This window comes from Mesoplodon mirus (genome assembly GCF_964341445.2).
Source record: "Mesoplodon mirus genome assembly, chromosome: X".
Lineage (NCBI taxonomy): Eukaryota > Metazoa > Chordata > Mammalia > Artiodactyla > Ziphiidae > Mesoplodon > Mesoplodon mirus.
The window spans coordinates 89,111,651-89,132,282 of record NC_138981.1 but is presented as its reverse complement, the minus strand read 5'-3'; the positions used below and the strand labels follow the sequence as shown (position 1 = coordinate 89,132,282).

Genomic DNA, 20,632 nt, shown 5'->3' with positions numbered 1-20,632 from the left:
TATGGTGTTTAGTGTGCAGGATATTTATGCATGCTCAATGCCCAAGAAAGGGATGCGAGAGGTAGGTGTGGGCAGAGGGAGAAGTGCACATCTAACGCAGACCCTCCAAAATTACTTTCTGATCCCATGCTGAGTTCTAAAGGCCTGTTGAAGTCATTTCACATTGGTCCAACATAGCCAGATCTTTATGCCACCTCCTTGATCAGTCCTTGGAAGTGGGCCAACTCAAGAAGTACAGAACATTGGACAAGGTAGCTATGTGCAGCAGAGGTAACATCTAAAGTGGCTTATGGCTAAGGACTGGCAGTAAGTCTGTCCTTGTTTTGGTGTGCTGAGTGGTCCATCTTCAAGTCTATCAAAGTCTTATCATGATACTTAGGCTAGGAGTACAACACTACGTGGATGGTTACTTACTCTCACCACTCACTTTCGGCTTCCATTTGTTGATGAAAGGAGATTTACTGTCACAGTATTTGCATTGCTCTGTATACAATGTGTCTTTTTGTCTGCTATTATGATCTATATGCTAACTCTGTAGCTTTAATATGAGTGTCCAAGTATGCTCCCTGAATCTATGGAATCAAGGCTTTCCTAAATTCTGGATAATTATCAACCGTGTCCCTGTGAATATTATTATTCTAAAATTTAACAAGGTTACCACTTCTGGCATGCCTACAAAATGCACTTAATACCTTCTTAGTCCATTTCTTAGGTCCCTTGGCCTCTCTTTAATCTTCTACTTCATTTATCTTACTATGAGCTATTCTGTGTAATTTCTTTCATCTGTTTTCTAATTCACCAATTCTCCATCCAGCTGTGTCTCATCTGTTGTGTAAAATTTCTTGGAAGAAATTGACAAGAATACAGTAATATTAGGGAACTTTAACACCCCACTTACAGCAATAGACAGATAATCCAGATAAAAAATCAGTAAGGAAGTAGTGGCCTTAAATGACACATTAGACTAGTTGCACTTAATAGACATCTACAGGACATTCCATTCAAAAACAGCAGAATACACATTCTTTTCAAGTGCACATGAAACTTTCTCCAGGATAGATCACATGCTGTGCCACAACCCAAGTCTCAACAAATTTAAGAGGACAGAAATTGTACCAAGCATTTTTTCTAACCACACTGTATGAAACTAGAAAATGATTACATAAAGAAAAATGGGAAAACCACAAACACATGGAGACTAAACAATATGCTAGTAATAAACCAATGGGTCAGTGAGGAAATCAAAGAGGAAGTTAGAAAATACCTGGAGACAAATGAAAATAAAAATACATCTTTCCAAAACCTATGGGGCACAGCAAAAGCAGTTCTAAGAGGGAAGCTTATAGCCATACCGACTTACTTCAAGACACAAGAAAAATCTCAAATAAACGACCTACCCCAACATCTAAAAGAATAAGAAAAAAACAAACCAAGCTCAAGGTCGGCAGAAGGAAGGAAATAATAAATATCAGAGAGAAAATAAGTAAAAAAGAGATAAAAAGCAATAGAAGGGCTTCCCTGATGGAGCAGTGTTTAAGAATCTGCCTGCCAGTGCAGGGGACACAGGTTCGAGCCCTGGTCCAGGAACATCCCACGTGCCATGGAACAACTAAGCCTGTGTGCCACAACTACTGAGCCAGCTCTCTAGAGCACATGAGCCACAACTATTACCTATTACCCTATTCTTTAAGAAACCAACATAGGGAGAAAAAATGGAATCAATAAAAGGCAAAATATTTAAAAATGAAAATCAAATTACTTTCAAGAGTCTACAATAATACAATCAAAGGCATATTTAAATGTATTTATGTAGAAATAAATTACAGAAGTTGGACCAAAAAGGGACTTTAGAAGAATTGAAAAAATGGGGGTCATCAGTGTGGTTTCATCCACAGTGACTAGGCTTCCGATCAGGTTTCCTCTTGGACATTTAAGGGACAGCTAATTCTACTGCCAATAAAATGGTTTCAGTCATGAAGGAGGAAAAGCTAATTTTTATTACCAGAAAATGTAACGGAATGATACAAGCAGTGAAGAAAGCTTACTATTCCAATTTCTGAAGAGCTCCATTTACAAATGAAGATATAAAAATCTTACTTGAAATATTAGTAATCAACATCTTGCCATATTTGATGCAAAGAACAAAAGACATGTCCAGCACAGTCTCTGAATTCATATAATTAAATCACCATGATTAAACACCAGCCAGCAAACAAACCACAGGGAATGAAACGTTCCACTATACTCCATAATCTCTAAAGGCCAAATCTCCCAAGAAGGCTGTTACTGGATTACACCGTGTCACATTGTAACATCTGGCCCAATGGCAAAGAATCACATCCCTTTCCCCTCTCAATCTCAAAGGCTGCATGTGCCGGAAAGACTCCTATTACTTCAGCCCAGGACACCTCCTCACACTTTTGAGTCAATGGCTGTACCTCAGGAGCTGCAGGCTTTTCATTGGCTGAGACGGCCCAGAGTGGTGCTTGGGCTGCTCTGATTGGACACTTCCAGCATCCCCATGATGCCGAGGTGCAAGACATGAAGGTTTCCGTTTTCCAAAAACAGGACAATGTACTCTTGAGGGAAAAAAACAAATAAGATTAATCTGAACCAGTCACAAGTGTAACTTCAGTTTCTTCCACCTTGGATAGTTACTGTTTCTTGAACATTTTGCTTTAATTATTTCCGTGCTGTGTTTGGGTCCTTGATTCTGCTTTTAAATGATTTCCCTGATGCAAGTCATGTTGAAAAAGTTTGAATGGGGTATGTTTGTCCTGCTAATACTATTTTCTCAGAGTTGATGTTTATCTTTTATTATTTAAGCAGTAAAGCTCTTTCCCTTAGTTTATCATTTCAGTAAACCACACTGTTAGATCATGATTGCTCACTAGGTGCCCTTTCTCCTTAATTACCTTCTGAAGTCAAAAATCACATGTACTTATTCGGCCTTAGCCTCTTCAACATTAAACCCTATTATTCCTCTTTCTTAGATTTCCTGTGTGTCAGTCGCCCTTGAGCTTTACCTAGAGCTCTCTTGTCATCCGAAATTTTGTTCCAGGTGTGTAAGATCATCCTGAGGTACCTGCGGGATTTACCTGCGGATACTTTGGTGGTAGTTTTCCTTGGTCTCCTTGAGAGTCAAATTCTTTATCTGAAATATTTTCATAAGATTCATACCATGTTCAAGAATATAAATAAATAATATTCCCATTCCGGTGGCTCATTTATCATAAATCCTTAGTCTGATGTCCACAAGGACAGTTCTTGGGGGGTACTGGCCCAATCGAGTTCTATCAATACACTGGACCAAAGGAAAAAAGGCCTTTACAGTCCTCCTCGATCAGGCAATGGCCCCCTTCATAGCCACACAACTCAGAGTGGTTAAGCTCTCTCTAGTTTTCTGCCTTGCCCGATTCTTAATCCTGAGTTTGTGGGTTTCTGAAAACATTAAAAAAGATGCTGTTTTGTCTCTCCAGGACGGTGCAGTCCCTTTTTTCAGGGCCTGAAGAAAAGTTCTCATTTCTGTAGGTTGTCCATATTTTGTCTCACTGTTTAGCTGAGTGACATCCTTTTCAGGTTTTAGCATCCTAATCAATAGGGAAATTTACAATTTCTTTCAAAAGCAAAAAAGGAATACCAAACAAAACTGAACAAACATTGTTCAGCAAATCACAGTGCATTTATAGGGACTACAATGAAAGAGTTTCTTCCCCCTTCACCTAGGTGGAAAGTCAGGAACATTTTTAAAATAAATAAAACTATTCACTGTTCAAATAGTTGAGGAAAATTACATGAGAGGGTTCACCTTATTTTCCCTTAAGCAGTCACGAATGTTCTCTATTTTTTTTTTTTTTTTTTTTTTTTTTTGCGGTGTGCGGGCCTCTCACTGTTTTGGCCTCTCTCGTTGTGGAGCACAGGCTCTGGACACGCAGGCTCAGTGGCCATGGCTCCGGGCCCAGCCACTCCACAGCATGTGGGATCTTCCCGGACCGGGGCACGAACCCGTCACCCCTGCATCGGCAGGTGGACTCTCAACCACTGCACTGCCAGGGAAGCCCTCTCTTTCTATTTTTAATCTAAGTATCTACAAAACGTTACTTAAAATGAAACATCAATTTTAGCACACAGAGAAAAGTCCTATCTATGCATTGCTAATTTGGAAGTGATGTGATATGAACTCTACCAGGGACGATGAATAAAGAGAGAAGGGCTACACGAAAATCCTGAGAAATACCACCCAGGTCAGCAGAAGCATTCAGCTGACCCATAGATACATGAGAAATAATAAATAATTGCTGCTTTAATCCACTAAGTGTTGAAGTAATTTGCAATGCAGTGATCGCTAAATGATACACAATTATGAAAACATTACATTTTTTTCCAGATTTCTCAGGGTTTTGAATGCATTCATTCATCAAAAATATCTGTTTAAGTAAGATTTTCCATCAATAATCTATGCTTACATGTGTTGGAAGAGTTCAAAAACTGTAACTATACCACATCGTAAACATCAAACCAGTATTTATAGGTGAAGAGAACCAGTGTTCTCTTAATATAATTGAAGAGTCAAGAGATATGCTCACCTATAACTCAAAATTCATGTCTTCTGTGGGTTGAATACTCTCTCCCTAAATTCCTATGTTGATGTGCTAAACCCAAATACCTGACATGTGATTGTATACAGAGATAGGATCTCTCCTGGGAAATCAAGTTAAACTGCCTCCATTAGGATGATCCTTAATACAAAATGACCTGTATCCATATAAAAGGGGAAGTATGGACACAGAGACCGTCATATAGGGAGAAAACTGTGAACAGATAGAGGGGTTTCTCTGCCATCTTCACAAGCCAAGGACAGAGTCCTGGAACAGAGGCTTCCTTCTCAGCAGTCTGAGGAACCAAACCAGCTGACATCTTGATTTGGACTTCCGGCCTCCAGAAGTGTGAGACATTATGTACGTGTCTTTCAAGTAAAGGGACCTCTGGCATTTTGTATATCAGCCCCAGGTAAACACCACCATTAGAAACATACAACCAATCAAGCAAAGAAGCAAAGAGCAGGCAAATAATCAAACCTAATACCGTCAGTTTTTACCAAGGCTAAACATCCAGGAAGGCACTGACTTCTTCAGCCCGGAAAACCAGCTTGAATTCCGGACCAATGGCTGTAGCTCACCGTTGCTGGCCTCTCATTGGCTGACTCAGAGGCGAGTGGTGCTTAAGCTTCTCTGATTGGATCTCCCATCATCCGAGGCCTATATCACCAAGGTTGTTTTCAAAAATAGTAAAGCCTGGAAAAGAATAGACACAGATTACCTGAAGAAGTTAGAGTAGACCCTTCAGTTCCAAGATTAAAATTTTTCCGGGTAGATTAGAATCTGGGATAGATTTTTTTTCCCTTGAACTTTTTGGTTTACTTATTCGTTTGCTGTGTTTGGATCCACACTTCAAATGAATTCCATAACATGGGTAATGGAGAAAAGAGTTTGAATGGGATATTTTTGCCCTAGCAATACTATTTTCCACGCGTTGATGGTTCTAATTTGTGGATTAAGCATTACACTCTTTTCCTCAGGTTGTCTTTACAGTAAACCACACACACCATTAGATCGCAATTGCTCACTAGGTACCCTTCTTTCTGCAAGAACCCACGGAAGTGTATAATCACAATCGCTCACTCCCCCTTCCCATCTTCAACAACGAAAAATCACAAAATTCCCTTTATCTTCTTACCTTTCTAAATTTTGTATGTGTTGCTCACCCTTGCATGCCCAGTCTTCACTCTCCAGACCTATTATGCATATTAGGTAAACATATTACCTATTATATAATATGTATAAATAATGATCCTATTTCATTTCTGATTTCACAAAAGCAAAACACCCAAAGCACAATAGCAGTGTCCTGGTGTATTAGAGCTCTTATACTTTTTACAGAGACCATAGCTTTGAGACTAACATGCAAAAATAACCTTGGTAATGAATCTCTGTTTCATATGGAGAAAAACTGGCATTTTGATGCAGCAACCATTAGCATGATAGACATTAAGTGATTTTCTGAGGTCAACTCTTTTCAAAGTGGTCCACACTTGTTTCTCAGAAAAGGCACCTGGCTCTACCAAGAGTTTGGAGTTCTGAAATTTTTTTTCCAGTGTGTACAACAATTTCTATTTCTTACACAGAGGAAGGTATGCACCTGATTTCATGGTAGATTTTAATGGCAAGCTGTGCAGCAAGCTCTCTTTATTTCAAAACCTTTTAAGTTTCATCTTTCCCAAATAATAATAAGTAATGAACTTCATGAGGGGGCTTATTGGCCAAAATCCTAATTCTGCTGATCTCAAAGAGATCGCTGGAGGTAATATTGGCCCCCTTCATACCTGCAATTTTCTGTGAACTCTCTCTACTGTCTTATCCTGTCCCCCATTTTGCTCTTCAGCAAGTGGTGCTGTGACCAAGGTAGAATACTTTGTTTTTTGTCTCTCCACAGAATGAGCCCGAGAAATTTTTTAATTTTGCAACTTATATAGCTTTTGTCTCATTGTTTGCCTGAGAGAGACATCCTGTACTACCTTGTACATCCCAGTCAAAATGATTATTTACAACTGATTTTACATGTTCAAATGAAACACTTCACAATCATGAGGAAGTACTGGGCTTTAAAGCAAATCAGAATATACTGCACAAGACTGAAATCCCACAGATCATCCTCTCTCAACAGTCGTAGGAAGGTAGAAATCTGTTTTAAACAAGAAATAGAAAATCAGCAACTTCTTTGAAATTTGGCAATACACTTATACAAAAATGACACAAATAAAAATCTTCATGGGACACAAATAAAACACAATGGAAAAGAACAGATATGAACCTTAACATTCAAACCACTTGAGGTAAAAGGAGGCATATTAGGTCTTCTATTGCTGATAAACCTCCTCTAAACTGATGCAAGGGGCTGAAGAAATGACTTGCTCTGGATTTAAGTTATTAAATCCCCATGATTAAATATAAGTAAGGAACCAAAAAAAAAAAAACAAAAAGCAAAGTTCCACAGTTCCTTTCCCCTTAATCTCCAGTTTGATTATCATACAAAGGCTATTATCTGTTCAGCCCTGGTCACTGGACAACATTTGGGGCCAATGGCTGTAGCTCACAGGCTGCCAGACCCCCAGTGGAGACAGGAGCTTGAGCTGCTCTCACTTGACACTCTTCAATGGATATAAAATTGCATGTCATGAAAGTTTGTATTTTAAAGATTCTCTGCTAGGAAAGAATTGATTGATACATCTGTAGGGATATTTCAAATAATTTCAACAACCAGGGATTTAGAAAAGTGAAATGTTTGTGAAAACTTTGTTTTGCCACTTCTGTAAGCTATTATCAGTTCCCATTTATATATTTAAATGTATGCTTAAACTGGGATATGTTGATAATGTATAATAGGGGTAGTTGATGTATATAACTGCTCCTCCACAATTTCTATTGCATATCACACATAAAATAATTCTGAAAGTTCCATAACACGCTCACACGAGGACGAGAATAAATTGGGAAGTGAAATTCATGGGAAAATAAGTTAGATCTCATAGAAATCTATAAAGCCTGACATAGAGAAAGCACTAAAACTGGGTTCAAGAAAAGGTTGGAATTTTGCAGTTTATCTAGCTTTTCTCTCTTTGGCTGAGAGTGACATCCTTCACAGGTTTGTACATCCTAATCCAGGGGTACTTAAAATTTCTTTTTAATTTTTATATTTTTTCTTAAAGTATAGGTGAGTTACAATATTATATTAGTTCAGGTTTATAACAAGTGATTCAAAATATTTATATATTATACTGTTTAAAGTTATTATTAAATAATTTCTATATTTCCCTGTGCTGTACAGCATATCGTTGTTGCTTATTTTAAAAGTGCAGAATGAATAGATTTTAATATACTGAAATATTAATTTCTAATGAAAACCATAGTAAATTACAAAGGATTGAAATCATAGAGTGCATTCTCTCTCTCCAATGATGTAGGAAATTAGAAATCAATTTTTTGAAAAATGGACTAGGAAAATCAACAAATCCTTGAAATTCAGCAACATATTTTTAGAAAAAGATTAGAAGAAAAGGCAATGCACCAAGAAGAAAGCACAATGGATATTAAATTCAATAAATATTATTAGAAGCATTAACATTCAAATTACTTGAGGTAGAGGAAGGAGTCATCTTAGTTCTCTTAACTGCTGAACTTCCCCCTCTTATTTTCATGCAAGGAGATAGAGACATGTCCCACTACCAGATCTGGTTGTGTGTACTTAAATCACCATGATTAAAAGCAAGTACTCGAAGGGAAAACCACAGGGAAACTATCACACCTCCTTCCCGCTCACTCTCCCGGCTGAGTATCACAGGAAGGCTGTTATTTGTTCAGCTCTGGACGCCCCACCACACTCTGGGCCAATTGCTCTGGCTCAGGGGCTCCCAGTCCCTCATAAGCTGCTGCTCCTCAGACTGTGGCTACAGCTGCTGTCATTGGATGATCTCATCATCCATGCAGAATTACAGTTCAGTCAAGATTTCTGGATAAAAACCGAAAAGTTTTAGGCATAAAAAAATAAAATCAGAGAAATCTGAATTATGTAGAATACTAATTTCACGAGGTATGGTGCTTGATTCTAGAAAATTAGATTATTTAGTTTTACACTGCGTTTGGGTCCTATTTTATGTACTTAACTGAATTCAGATTTGAGATATGTTAAAGGCGTATGAACGTGTAAGTGAGATTTTCATGTCCACTACTTCACTCTTTCAGTTACTATATCCCACATAAAAATCTCTGGATGATACTGCTATATACAGCTGGGAGAATGACAATAAAAATGGTCAGTGAATCTTGTATGGAAAGAATTTTGACCATAAAAATCCCTAAAATGGGTGAACAGAGAAACCACAAGTAGAAATGACCAGTTAGGAAAGTGACAAGGTGCATTTTGGCTAAGACTAGTTCGTGATTCTCTGTGGAACGAATGGCACTAAAGACATATACTCAAGCAGAGTGGATGAGGTTTATGGTATTTCCCTCATGGCACAGGGCGAAAACCCAGAGTGGATCGGACTCTTCAGAGCTACAGGTCTTTTCCCGCCAAATGAGTGGCTCTGAAAAGAGCCTTTGGTTTGAGATGCTCAGATGGTCCGGAGGCAGCTCATTTGCCAGTGGTGTATCTGATGACGGCCTTGCTGGCTTTGGACATGGCATGCTTGCCCAGCTCCCCAGGCAGCAGCAGGCGCACGGAGGTCTGGATCTCTCCAGAGCTGAGGGTGGAGCGCTTGCTGGAGCAGACCAGGTGCGCCGCCTCGTTGGCGATTCGCTCAAACATATCCTTAACGAACGAATCCATGACGTCCACGGCCTCCTCTGAGAGGCTCAGGCCCTCGTGGGCCTGCTTCAGCACCCTGGGGAAATAGGCGGCAAAGCTGTCGAAGCCATCAGAGCGGCGGCGGCTGCGGTAGCCGCGGCGCTTCGGTGTCTTCTGCTTCGGGTTCTTTGGCTCGGCTTTGGAGGGCTCTGCTTCCTTGGTGGCCAGGCTTTCTTCAGACGTCTCAGGCGAAGGCTCAGACATGTCAGAACCGTCTCCCCCACAGCTCAGAGGGAAGGACAGTGCGGCAGTTGAGTGCCGCTGGCCCCGTTTATACTCCCTGCCTTCTCTGATGTCACGGGCAATGTTCATATCTGATTGGATAAAATGCAAAGCAGGGAGGCCTGTCACTAAGGCACCCCATGTCACGTGTGATTGGATGGCCCCCTGCTTGGCCTCCAGTCAACCAATCACAGTGGAAATCTGGTGACCTTTAAACTTTCCGTGACCTCTACCAGAAAATCTTTGAACTATGCCCCACGTAGGCAAAGTTCACCTCAGCTGATTTATGCCTACTATTTATGCATGAGAACTCTGAGAAGTTGTCACCTAAGCCACCTACATTGAATAAAACTCAGTTTGAGCTTCCTGAACGAGTCTGACCTCCCTAACTGAAGTCGTTGCCTCCATCAGAATGACTTTGGCCACTTGGCAGCCATTTTACTCCCACACAGAATCTTACCTTTCCATGGCTGAGCCTCCATGGCCTGAGCAGGAACTCTCTGACATGGTCTGCAGAGTGCTCCTCAAAATCATGGGACATAATTCACCAGCTATTACCTCCAATTCTTATCAAAACCTCCAGTGATCAGAATGAAGAGAATGACAAAACCACTTTCTGCAAAGACAGAACACAAACAGAAATGGGAATACTTACACATAAACACTAAAATTATTTAACATTTAGTAAATTTTAAATTCTTTTAACATTAATTAGGTCCCCAAAATACCACACATACTGGAATTGATGAATAAATGTGAGCTGTTATTTTAACAAAACTGGTTACTCTGAGTACTGAGAAACTGCCAGTGTGAGAGAAAAATAATCAATAAAATACCTAAGAATAAATGTACTTAAGTTAGTAAAAGACCTGTACTTGGAAAACTATAAGACACTGATGAAAGGAATTGAAGACATCACAGAGGGAAAGATATTCCATGTTTATTGGTTGGAAGAATTAATATTGTTAAAATGACTGTACTATCCAAGGCAATCGACAGATTCAATGTAATCCCTATGAAAATACCGGGGCATTTTTCACAGAACTATACAAAAAGTTTTTAAATGTGTGTGGAAACACAAAAGGTCTCGAATAGCCAAAACAATCTTAAGAAAGAAGACCAGAGCTGGAGGAATATGGTTCCCTGACTTCAGACTATACCAGAAAACTACAGTAATCAATCAGTATAGTACTGGCACTAAAACAGACGCATAGATTAGTGGAATAGAAGAGAGAGCCCAGAAATAAACCCATGAACTTACGGTCAATTAATCTACAATAAAAAAGGCAAGAATATATAATGGAGAAAAGACAGTCTCTTCAATAAATGGTGCTGGGAAAACTGGATAGCTAGATGTAATAAAATGAAATTAGAAAATTCTCCAACAGCAATCACAAAAATAAACTCAAAATGGATTAAGGACCTAAATATAATACATATCGTATTATGTAGGAAGTCGTTTTAAGAAAAAGAATCCATTAATATTTTTAGTGAGCTTTGTTTCTTTCACATTTATAAATTCAGAAATTAAATGGACACATTAGTTTAAAAAAACCCCAAAATATTCAAAATATACCATAATTGGTTTTGAAGTGATAACTGGGACCTCAGAGATGACTGATACATAGGAAATCTAGGATGGAGAGGGGAAAGGGAAAGTCTGATGTTGAAGATTGGAAAGGGGAGTAACAACTAGTAATTATTCACTTCAGTTGATTGAGGGAATACGGGAACCTAGTGAGCAATCACCTTGTAATGTTGTGGTTTATTGTAAAGGCAAACTGAGGGAAATGGCTTCACTGCTTAAATAACAGTTATAAGTCTCAAATCAGGGATGATAGTATTGATAGGAAGAGTATAGCCCATTCAGAAACCTTTTCACCATTACTGTGTTTATGGATTCACTTAAAAAGGGGACTCCAATACAGCATAGAAATAAGTGCAACAAAAAGTTCAGGAAACAACTTATTCCAGGCTGCCTAGAATCAGAAGTCTACTCCAACTCGTTCAGATGATCTAATTCTATTCTTTTCTAGGCCTTATTCTCTTGTTTTTGAAGTGGAAAACCTTCATGACTTGTAGCTCAACATCATGGGGATGGTGGGAGCATCCAGTCAGAGAGGTTCAAGTCCACCTCGACACCAGGTCAGCCAATGAGGGACCCAAACTGGTAGCCACAGTCACTGGGCCACTCACTCTATAGTGCGGTGTTCATGAATGAACCAGTAACAGTCTTCCTGGGATGTTCAGGTTTGGTGACAGTAGGGTAACAAGTGTGATTATTTATCTGCTGTTTGTTTCTTTGTTTTATAAATCTAATCAAGGTCGGGCTTCCCTGGTGGCGCAGCAGTTGAGAGTCCGCCTGCCAAGGCAGGGGATACGGGTTCGTGCCCCGGTCCGGGAAGATCCCACATGCCGCAGAGCGGCTGGGCCCGTGAGCCATGGCCGCTGAGCCTGTGCGTCCGGAGCCTGTGCTCTGCAACGGGAGAGGCCACAACAGTGAGAGGCCCACGTACCGCAAAAAAAAAAAAAAAAAAAAAAAAAAATCTAATCAAGGTCATTTAAATATTATATAAGTTTTCTAGAGCTTCTGTACAAAATGCTGGTGATTGGGTCACTTAAACAACATACATTTATTGTCTCATACTTCTGGAGGCTCTAAGTCCAAATCAAGGTTACATCTGAGTTGGATCTTATGCAAGGTGTGAATGCATAAGGGGCATCTATTCTAGGACCCTCTCCTTGCCTTGTGGATAGCTGAAATCTCCCTACACCTCCACACATTTTCCTCCCTATATGTATGTATCTATGTCTGATTTTCCCTTTTTATATGGATGCAACTCATTTGGATTAAGACCTACTCTAATGAACATATTTTAACTTGATTACCCAGTAAAGATTCCAAATATGATCACATATGAGTACGAGTATTTACAGCATAGATAGATGAATTTTAGAGGTACAAATTCAACCCATAGGAGATATGTATTCTGAGCTAAATATAGACATATCTCCTGCCTCTTCCATTTTATTAAGAGAACACTGGTGACCACTTAAGTGAAACAAGGTGGCCCTGCCACAGTCATTTTCACAATTATGTGAATGTTCAGTAATTTCATTTTAGTATTTTATTTCTTCTTATCTGTGAGGGAGAAGATACTCTGTCATTTTCAATTTTTAGAAAGTATTATGTTGCTTTACACCTACATATTTTTCAATTTTTGTATTCCATTTGTACTTCTTTTTAAAAAGTTGTAATTATTTCCTATTGTGTAGGATATAAGAACCTGTAAAGTATATCACTCTCAGCCAAACACTGAGATAAATTCCTGATAATCTACAAAATCAAACTTTTCCTGAGCCCCTCAGAAGAGGGACAGGTCTCTACAGGACAGACTAAACAAAATACTTTTTTTAAATTGGCAGAGCCTTGTGAGATAAGGAAAAAGAATTGGGGTGCCGTGGCAAGATACTAGAGAGAGCTTCCCTGAGTAGTTCAGGTATGAAGGAGGCAGTGTCTTTTAAAGAATGGGCAGTGAAAGTCTGTGTTTTTCAGTCCAAGATTGAAGAATTCTGACGGGCTATTATATCTCCAGAGCTCTCCTTGGTCGCTGGAGTAAATATTTAGGATAAATGAGTCCCATTTTCAGGAATCTTATTTATTATTTTGTGGAATATTAGAGGAATCTTATGAAAGAATTTTTTTAAAAGAATATGATTCCCAAGGAGACCAGGAAAATCTTCCACCAAATCAATGGCAAGTAAATATCTCTGTGTGGGACCTCAAGTTGGTCGTACAGAACCTGAATATAATTTTGGAAGCAGAAAGCTCATTTCAGAGCCATTGCATTTTCAAAAAGAGAACTGTGGACCCATAGGATAAAATGGTATTTCACAAAATTATTTAATTCCTATTGTGCTCATTGTTGCTGCTTCAATATCCCAGTGTTTGCCCGTATGAAATACAAATGTTTTTCTAAACATTTCTTGCACATTAATAATATGTGAGAATTCCTGTTAAGAAATCTAACCTACTAGGATATTTTTATTGTGCTAGGTGTGTTTTACATTTAGTAAATCCAATAATCAAATACAGGCATTAGTAAACCAGTGTTACAACTGTACCATATACGCTGTGAAGACAGAAGCGCAAGGATAAGTGACACACATGGCATCTAGGAAGGAGAGAGGGAAAATGGAGTTCAAGGTTGAAGACCTTGGAGGAGATATGAGCATATGTAATTATTCACTTCAGAGTGTAATTGAAGAAAATGGACACCTAAAGAGCAATCATGATCTAATGGTGTTGACTACTGAAAATACGAATTAGAGCAAGGGCTTTACTGCTTAAATAACAAACTATAAGTTCCAACCCTAAGAAAATAGTATTAATAGGACAAGCATACCCCATTCAAACTTTTTTCAACATTATCTGTATTACAGAATTCATTGTAAAACATAAGCGAGAACTGAAACACGTTGCAGAAATAACTGCAATATTCTACACAGAGGCATTGTGAAATTCATCAGCCTTTGAGAAGTGAAGATAAGCAGAAACCATATAGCTCAGTGGATCTGATACTTGAGCAGGTATTTTGTCATGCACCTGAGTGAAATTTGTTGTAAGTAGGAATAATATGCAAGGTTATTGTGCTTGTTGAAGTAAATGGACTGGCTTGTGTAATCTATCCCTCTGAAAACCCAGATTCCTTTACCATATTCTGGTAGGTGAAGGGCATTACCCAAAGTCACATATTTACTGAATTAGAACTGACACCAGGACCTAGGTGATTCCCTAAATCTCACTTCAGTGTCTGACCCATTAGGCATGGTTTTGCCTTTGAGTGTGTGAGTCTATCAGAGGATAACAGAAACCATGCTTCTCTTGATCAACCTGCTTGATAGGAAATACCTTTATATAAAAGAATAAACTTCAATTACCTCAATCTCCATTTGGAAATTAATTCAAGTGAAAAAGTATAATCAAGTGTTTCCCTTAACCACACTCCAACATCATGCAAGGGCATATATCCAGGGCTTCTTATGCTTTTCCCTCTCCCTAAATTTTGTCCTCAAACCTGCCCCATTTATGACTCTGTGGATATGTACTTTTCAAGGCACAGCTGAGAGGGATAGATTACAACTGAAGTGTCAGGCATTAGAGGACCCAAGAAAGAAGGGAACCACGAGAAATATGGGAGAACTCTGTGTCCCTAAGTCAGAAAAATTAGATATTGAAACCCTGTCTGTCCAAGTTCCTTTCACCAAGAAATCTCTACTTACATCCCCCTTGCTGCCTACCTGTGTGTTTCTTTGTCTACATGCAGGGTCCTACAAGTGGGAGAGGGTGTCTATAATGTTTAGACACTTCATTCCACTTTAGTGTGAAAGTTGTGGTGTAGAGTATAGGATTCCACTAAATGATAGGTGTCCCTCTCCTAGTGGTAGGTAAAGAGTAAACGAATCCATAGACAACCACCTTAGTATAATGAACAAAACACTTGTTTCTTGGCCATACCCTGTGTATGGCACCCAAAAGGATCTCAAGAAGCTTGGTTTTAGTGGATATTAGATCCAGGAATGTTGCTCATTCCTGGATACTCCTTCCAATGAGAGGTTCTGTTCATTTCCCCCTCCTCTTGAGCTGATGAAGGCTGTGATTATTTTGAGCAATAAATAGAATATGGTGGAAATTATATTATGCCAATTATGGGGTTAAGCTTTAAGAGGGAATGTCCTTCTGTCTTGCTTTTTGAGGACACATGGCTACCATGTAAAAGGTCAGCCTATCCTGCTGGACATCCCCACAAGAAAAGAGGTCCCTTGCAGCACCAGGCATGTGTGTGAAAGTTGCCTGGAACTTTGCAGCGTAGCTTAAATATCAGCTGATTACCACTGAGTGATCTTAGTATGGTTTATATTTTTAAGGGACGTTTACACTTCTTGTTTGGAAATTGTTTGGGTATTGGGTAGAAAAACTGAAAATCCTCCAATTATAAATTGTAATATACAAAATTATATATATATATATATATATATATATATGTTTTTTTTTTTGTTTTTTTTTTTTTTTTTTTTTGCGGTACGCGGGCTTCTCACTGCCGTGGCCTCTCCCGTTGCAGAGCACAGGCTCCGGACGCGCAGGCTCAGCGGCCATGGCTCACGGGCCCAGCTGCTCCGCGGCATGTGGGATCTTCCCAGACCGGGGCACGAACCCGTGTCCCCTGCATCAGCAGGCGGACTCTCAACCACTGCGCCACCAGGGAAGCCCCCAAAATTATGTTAAACATTATTTTAAATACTCAGGTGTGCTTGAAAATGGGCTCAAATTAATAGACAGCTGAGACATACACATAATTCTAAATGCTTAATTGACTGGGACTTCCCTGGTGGCAAGGACACAACACTCCCAACGCAGGGGGCCTGGGTTCAATCCCTGGTCAAGGAACTAGACCCCACATGCCTCAACTATGAGTTTGCATGCTGCAACTAAAGATCCCGCATACTGCAACTAAAGATTCCACATGCTCCAACTAAAAGGTCCCGTGTGCCGCAGCTAAGACCCGATGCAGCCAAATAAATAAATATTTTTTAAAAAATGAAATAAATGCTTAATTGACTATACCCATAGTGAAAAACTGGACTTTTTTTCTCATAAGAAATAAAGAACCAAGGAAAATTCTAATTTTGTCCCTAACTATGGTTGGGGAATAAAATGTTGCCTTGAGAATCTGTAATCAAAAGAGTGCCCTGATGTAGCTTTGGTGTTCTAATTAACAATATCAGCATGGCCCAACTAATTTCTGTTTGTAAACTCATATATATGGCAAATACAAATCTAATTATTTCTAGGGGAGCTTAACCTTAATTGAGGCTTCTACAAATATTCCTACAGTTAAAGTCCTCCAAAACAAGCACAGATTTCCCCCCTTCCAAAATGCCAACATCAGCATAAACAATAAACCAAAATGGAAACCTGTAAAGATTTATCATCAAAGTACAAGAAATGTTAATTAACATATTTAAATAGATGATAAGATACATAATACATGAGTAATCAATAGCTAATTATCAAAGAGATGCAAATAGGGCTTCCCTGGTGGCACAGTGGTTGAGAGTCCACCTGCTGATGCGGGGGACGCAGGTTCGTGCCCCGGTCCGGGAGGATCCCACATGCCGCAGGGCGGCTGGGCCGGTGGGCCATGGCTGCTGGGCCTGTGCGTCCGGAACCTGTGCTCCACAACGGGAGAGGCCGCGGCAGTGAGGGGCCCGCGTACCGCAAAAAAAAAAAAAAAAAAAAAAAAAAAAGATGCAAATAAGCTTTCTAGTACAGAAAATCATAAACACTGGAATAGAAGAGTAAAGAAATTTTAAATAGCTAAGACACCCCTGGAGAGAGAATATGTGAATTAGAAGGTAGATTAAAAAATAATACAGAATACTTCATAAAGAGAATAAAAGGATTAAATGGAGATCAAGACACCTAACAAATGGACTAAGAAAGTATAAAGTACATCTCCTAGGGATACCAGAAGTGGCAAACATTCCTTAGAAGTTCCTTTCACATGGTATCTGTTGGTGTAAATATTGATACCATGATTTTTCATGTTGTCTCCAATCTCTTTTATTCTGAATTAAGTTCTAAGGACACAAACATCGATATGGTGTTTAGTGTGCAGGATATTTATGCATGCTCAATGCCCAAGAAAGGGATGCGAGAGGTAGGTGTGGGCAGAGGGAGAAGTGCACATCTAACGCAGACCCTCCAAAATTACTTTCTGATCCCATGCTGAGTTCTAAAGGCCTGTTGAAGTCATTTCACATTGGTCCAACATAGCCAGATCTTTATGCCACCTCCTTGATCAGTCCTTGGAAGTGGGCCAACTCAAGAAGTACAGAACATTGGACAAGGTAGCTATGTGCAGCAGAGGTAACATCTAAAGTGGCTTATGGCTAAGGACTGGCAGTAAGTCTGTCCTTGTTTTGGTGTGCTGAGTGGTCCATCTTCAAGTCTATCAAAGTCTTATCATGATACTTAGGCTAGGAGTACAACACTACGTGGATGGTTACTTACTCTCACCACTCACTTTCGGCTTCCATTTGTTGATGAAAGGAGATTTACTGTCACAGTATTTGCATTGCTCTGTATACAATGTGTCTTTTTGTCTGCTATTATGATCTATATGCTAACTCTGTAGCTTTAATATGAGTGTCCAAGTATGCTCCCTGAATCTATGGAATCAAGGCTTTCCTAAATTCTGGATAATTATCAACCGTGTCCCTGTGAATATTATTATTCTAAAATTTAACAAGGTTACCACTTCTGGCATGCCTACAAAATGCACTTAATACCTTCTTAGTCCATTTCTTAGGTCCCTTGGCCTCTCTTTAATCTTCTACTTCATTTATCTTACTATGAGCTATTCTGTGTAATTTCTTTCATCTGTTTTCTAATTCACCAATTCTCCATCCAGCTGTGTCTCATCTGTTGTGTAAAATTTCTTGGAAGAAATTGACAAGAATACAGTAATATTAGGGAACTTTAACACCCCACTTACAGCAATAGACAGATAATCCAGATAAAAAATCAGTAAGGAAGTAGTGGCCTTAAATGACACATTAGACTAGTTGCACTTAATAGACATCTACAGGACATTCCATTCAAAAACAGCAGAATACACATTCTTTTCAAGTGCACATGAAACTTTCTCCAGGATAGATCACATGCTGTGCCACAACCCAAGTCTCAACAAATTTAAGAGGACAGAAATTGTACCAAGCATTTTTTCTAACCACACTGTATGAAACTAGAAAATGATTACATAAAGAAAAATGGGAAAACCACAAACACATGGAGACTAAACAATATGCTAGTAATAAACCAATGGGTCAGTGAGGAAATCAAAGAGGAAGTTAGAAAATACCTGGAGACAAATGAAAATAAAAATACATCTTTCCAAAACCTATGGGGCACAGCAAAAGCAGTTCTAAGAGGGAAGCTTATAGCCATACCGACTTACTTCAAGACACAAGAAAAATCTCAAATAAACGACCTACCCCAACATCTAAAAGAATAAGAAAAAAACAAACCAAGCTCAAGGTCGGCAGAAGGAAGGAAATAATAAATATCAGAGAGAAAATAAGTAAAAAAGAGATAAAAAGCAATAGAAGGGCTTCCCTGATGGAGCAGTGGTTAAGAATCTGCCTGCCAGTGCAGGGGACACAGGTTCGAGCCCTGGTCCAGGAACATCCCACGTGCCATGGAACAACTAAGCCTGTGTGCCACAACTACTGAGCCAGCTCTCTAGAGCACATGAGCCACAACTACTGAGTCTACGTGCCACAACTACTGAAACCCGTATGCCTAGAGCCCATGCTCCACAACAAGAGAAGCCACTGCACTTAGAAGCCCACACACTGCAATGAAGAGTAGCCCCAGCTCACCACAACTAGAGAAAGCCCACAGGCAGCAATGAAGACCCAATTCAGCCAAAAATAAATAAATAAATGAACGTATTTTTTAAAATGCAAAAGAAAAGATCAATAAAACCAAGAGCTGAGATTTTTTTTAATAAAGAAAATTGATAAGCCTTTAGCTAGGCTCATTAAGAAAAAAAGAGAGGACCCAAACAAACACAATAAGAAATGAAAGAGGGTAAATTATAAACAATATCACAGAGATACAAAAAAATAAAAAAAAATACTACAAACAGTTATAAGCCAAAAAATTGGACCATGTAGAAGAAACGGATGAATTTTTAGAAACACACAATTTCAAAGACTGAATCAGGAAGAAATAAACAATCAGAAGAGACTGATCACTAGTAGTGAAATTGAATTAGTAATAATAAAAAAAAAACTCCCAACAAACAGGAGGAGAGTTCCCAAGATGATGGAGTAGGAAGATCATGAGCTCACCTCCTTTCATGGGCACACCAAAATTACAATTATTTACAGAGAAACTATTGATGAGAAAGACTGGAACCTATCAGAAAAGACCTTCTACAACTAAAAATACCAAAAAGGAACCACAAGTAGTTGGGTAGGAAGGATGCAGTGTGCTACAATCAAGACCCATACCCCCATGTGTGCAACTCACAAATGGGAGAATAAGTACAATTTCAGAGGTTCTCCCAATATCGAGGGACTGAGGGGTCTGAGCACCACACTTGCCTCCCCAGCCTAGGGGTCATGCTCTGAGAAGATGAGCCTCCAGAATGTTTGGCTTTGAAGGTCAGCAGGGCTTACTTTAGGGAGACACAGAGGGCTGTGGGAGATAAAGACTCCCATTTTAAGGGGCACACACAGAGGTCACCAAGACAGCGGAGGACTAGGAGGACATGGAGTTCTTCTCTCTCCACAAATGCATCAAGAATACATCTACAGATGGAACAATTCTCACACAACATCAGCTGAATGCTAGCAGAAGACCTTGGACACTGGAAAGGGCAAGAAAGATCCCCACATAATTTTTTTTTAATTTTTTAATATATATTTTTTATTTCTATTTCTATGTTACTATTTTGTTGTTCTGTGTTTATTCCTTGTTTTTTTCTTTCCTTTGTTCTATTTTGTTTTTATCTCTTTTTCCTTTGTTCTAATTTTCTTACCCTTTTTATCTTTTTTAAAATTATTTTTATCATTTTTGTGTGTTCGTTTTGTTTGCTTTTTCCTTCTGTTTGCATTCTGCTTTTGTTTTGGTTTTTTTTTGTCAGTTTTGTTTTTAGTTGTTTGATTTCATTTTGGGGTTCATTTATTTGTCTAGTTGTTCTCTTGTTTTTCGTTTTCCCTGTTTTTGTTTTGTTTATTTGTATGTGTGCTTCTTTGTTTCTTTTTGTTTGTTTGGTTGGTTGGTTCTGCTTTTACCATCTATCTGGGGTTTTGTCTGTCTGTTCATTTGTTCGTTTGTTTGTTCTTAATTGCTGTTGTTGCTGTTTGCTTTTTTGTCTTTGCTATTTGTCTTGGGTTTTTTTGTCTGTTTGTTTTCATTTGTTTTCCTCCCGCCCTT

The 20,632-nt window shown here is 39.1% G+C and overlaps 1 protein-coding gene across 1 annotated transcript; it reads right to left on the bottom strand.

Annotated features, from left to right (window-relative positions):
• Nucleotides 1-9,064: 9,064 nt before the first annotated feature.
• On the bottom strand, nucleotides 9,065-9,635 carry LOC309797299 (late histone H2B.L4-like). The gene has a single exon (XM_082610901.1). The coding sequence runs from the start codon at nucleotides 9,604-9,606 to the stop codon at nucleotides 9,190-9,192; it is 417 nt and encodes a 138-aa protein (XP_082467027.1). The 5' UTR covers nucleotides 9,607-9,635; the 3' UTR covers nucleotides 9,065-9,189.
• Nucleotides 9,636-20,632: the final 10,997 nt, after the last annotated feature.

Excerpts from the sequence above, each read along its gene's own strand:
- LOC309797299 (XM_082610901.1), bottom strand. The coding sequence starts at position 9,606 with ATGTCTGAGCCTTCGCCTGAGACGTCTGAAGAAAGCCTGGCCACCAAG.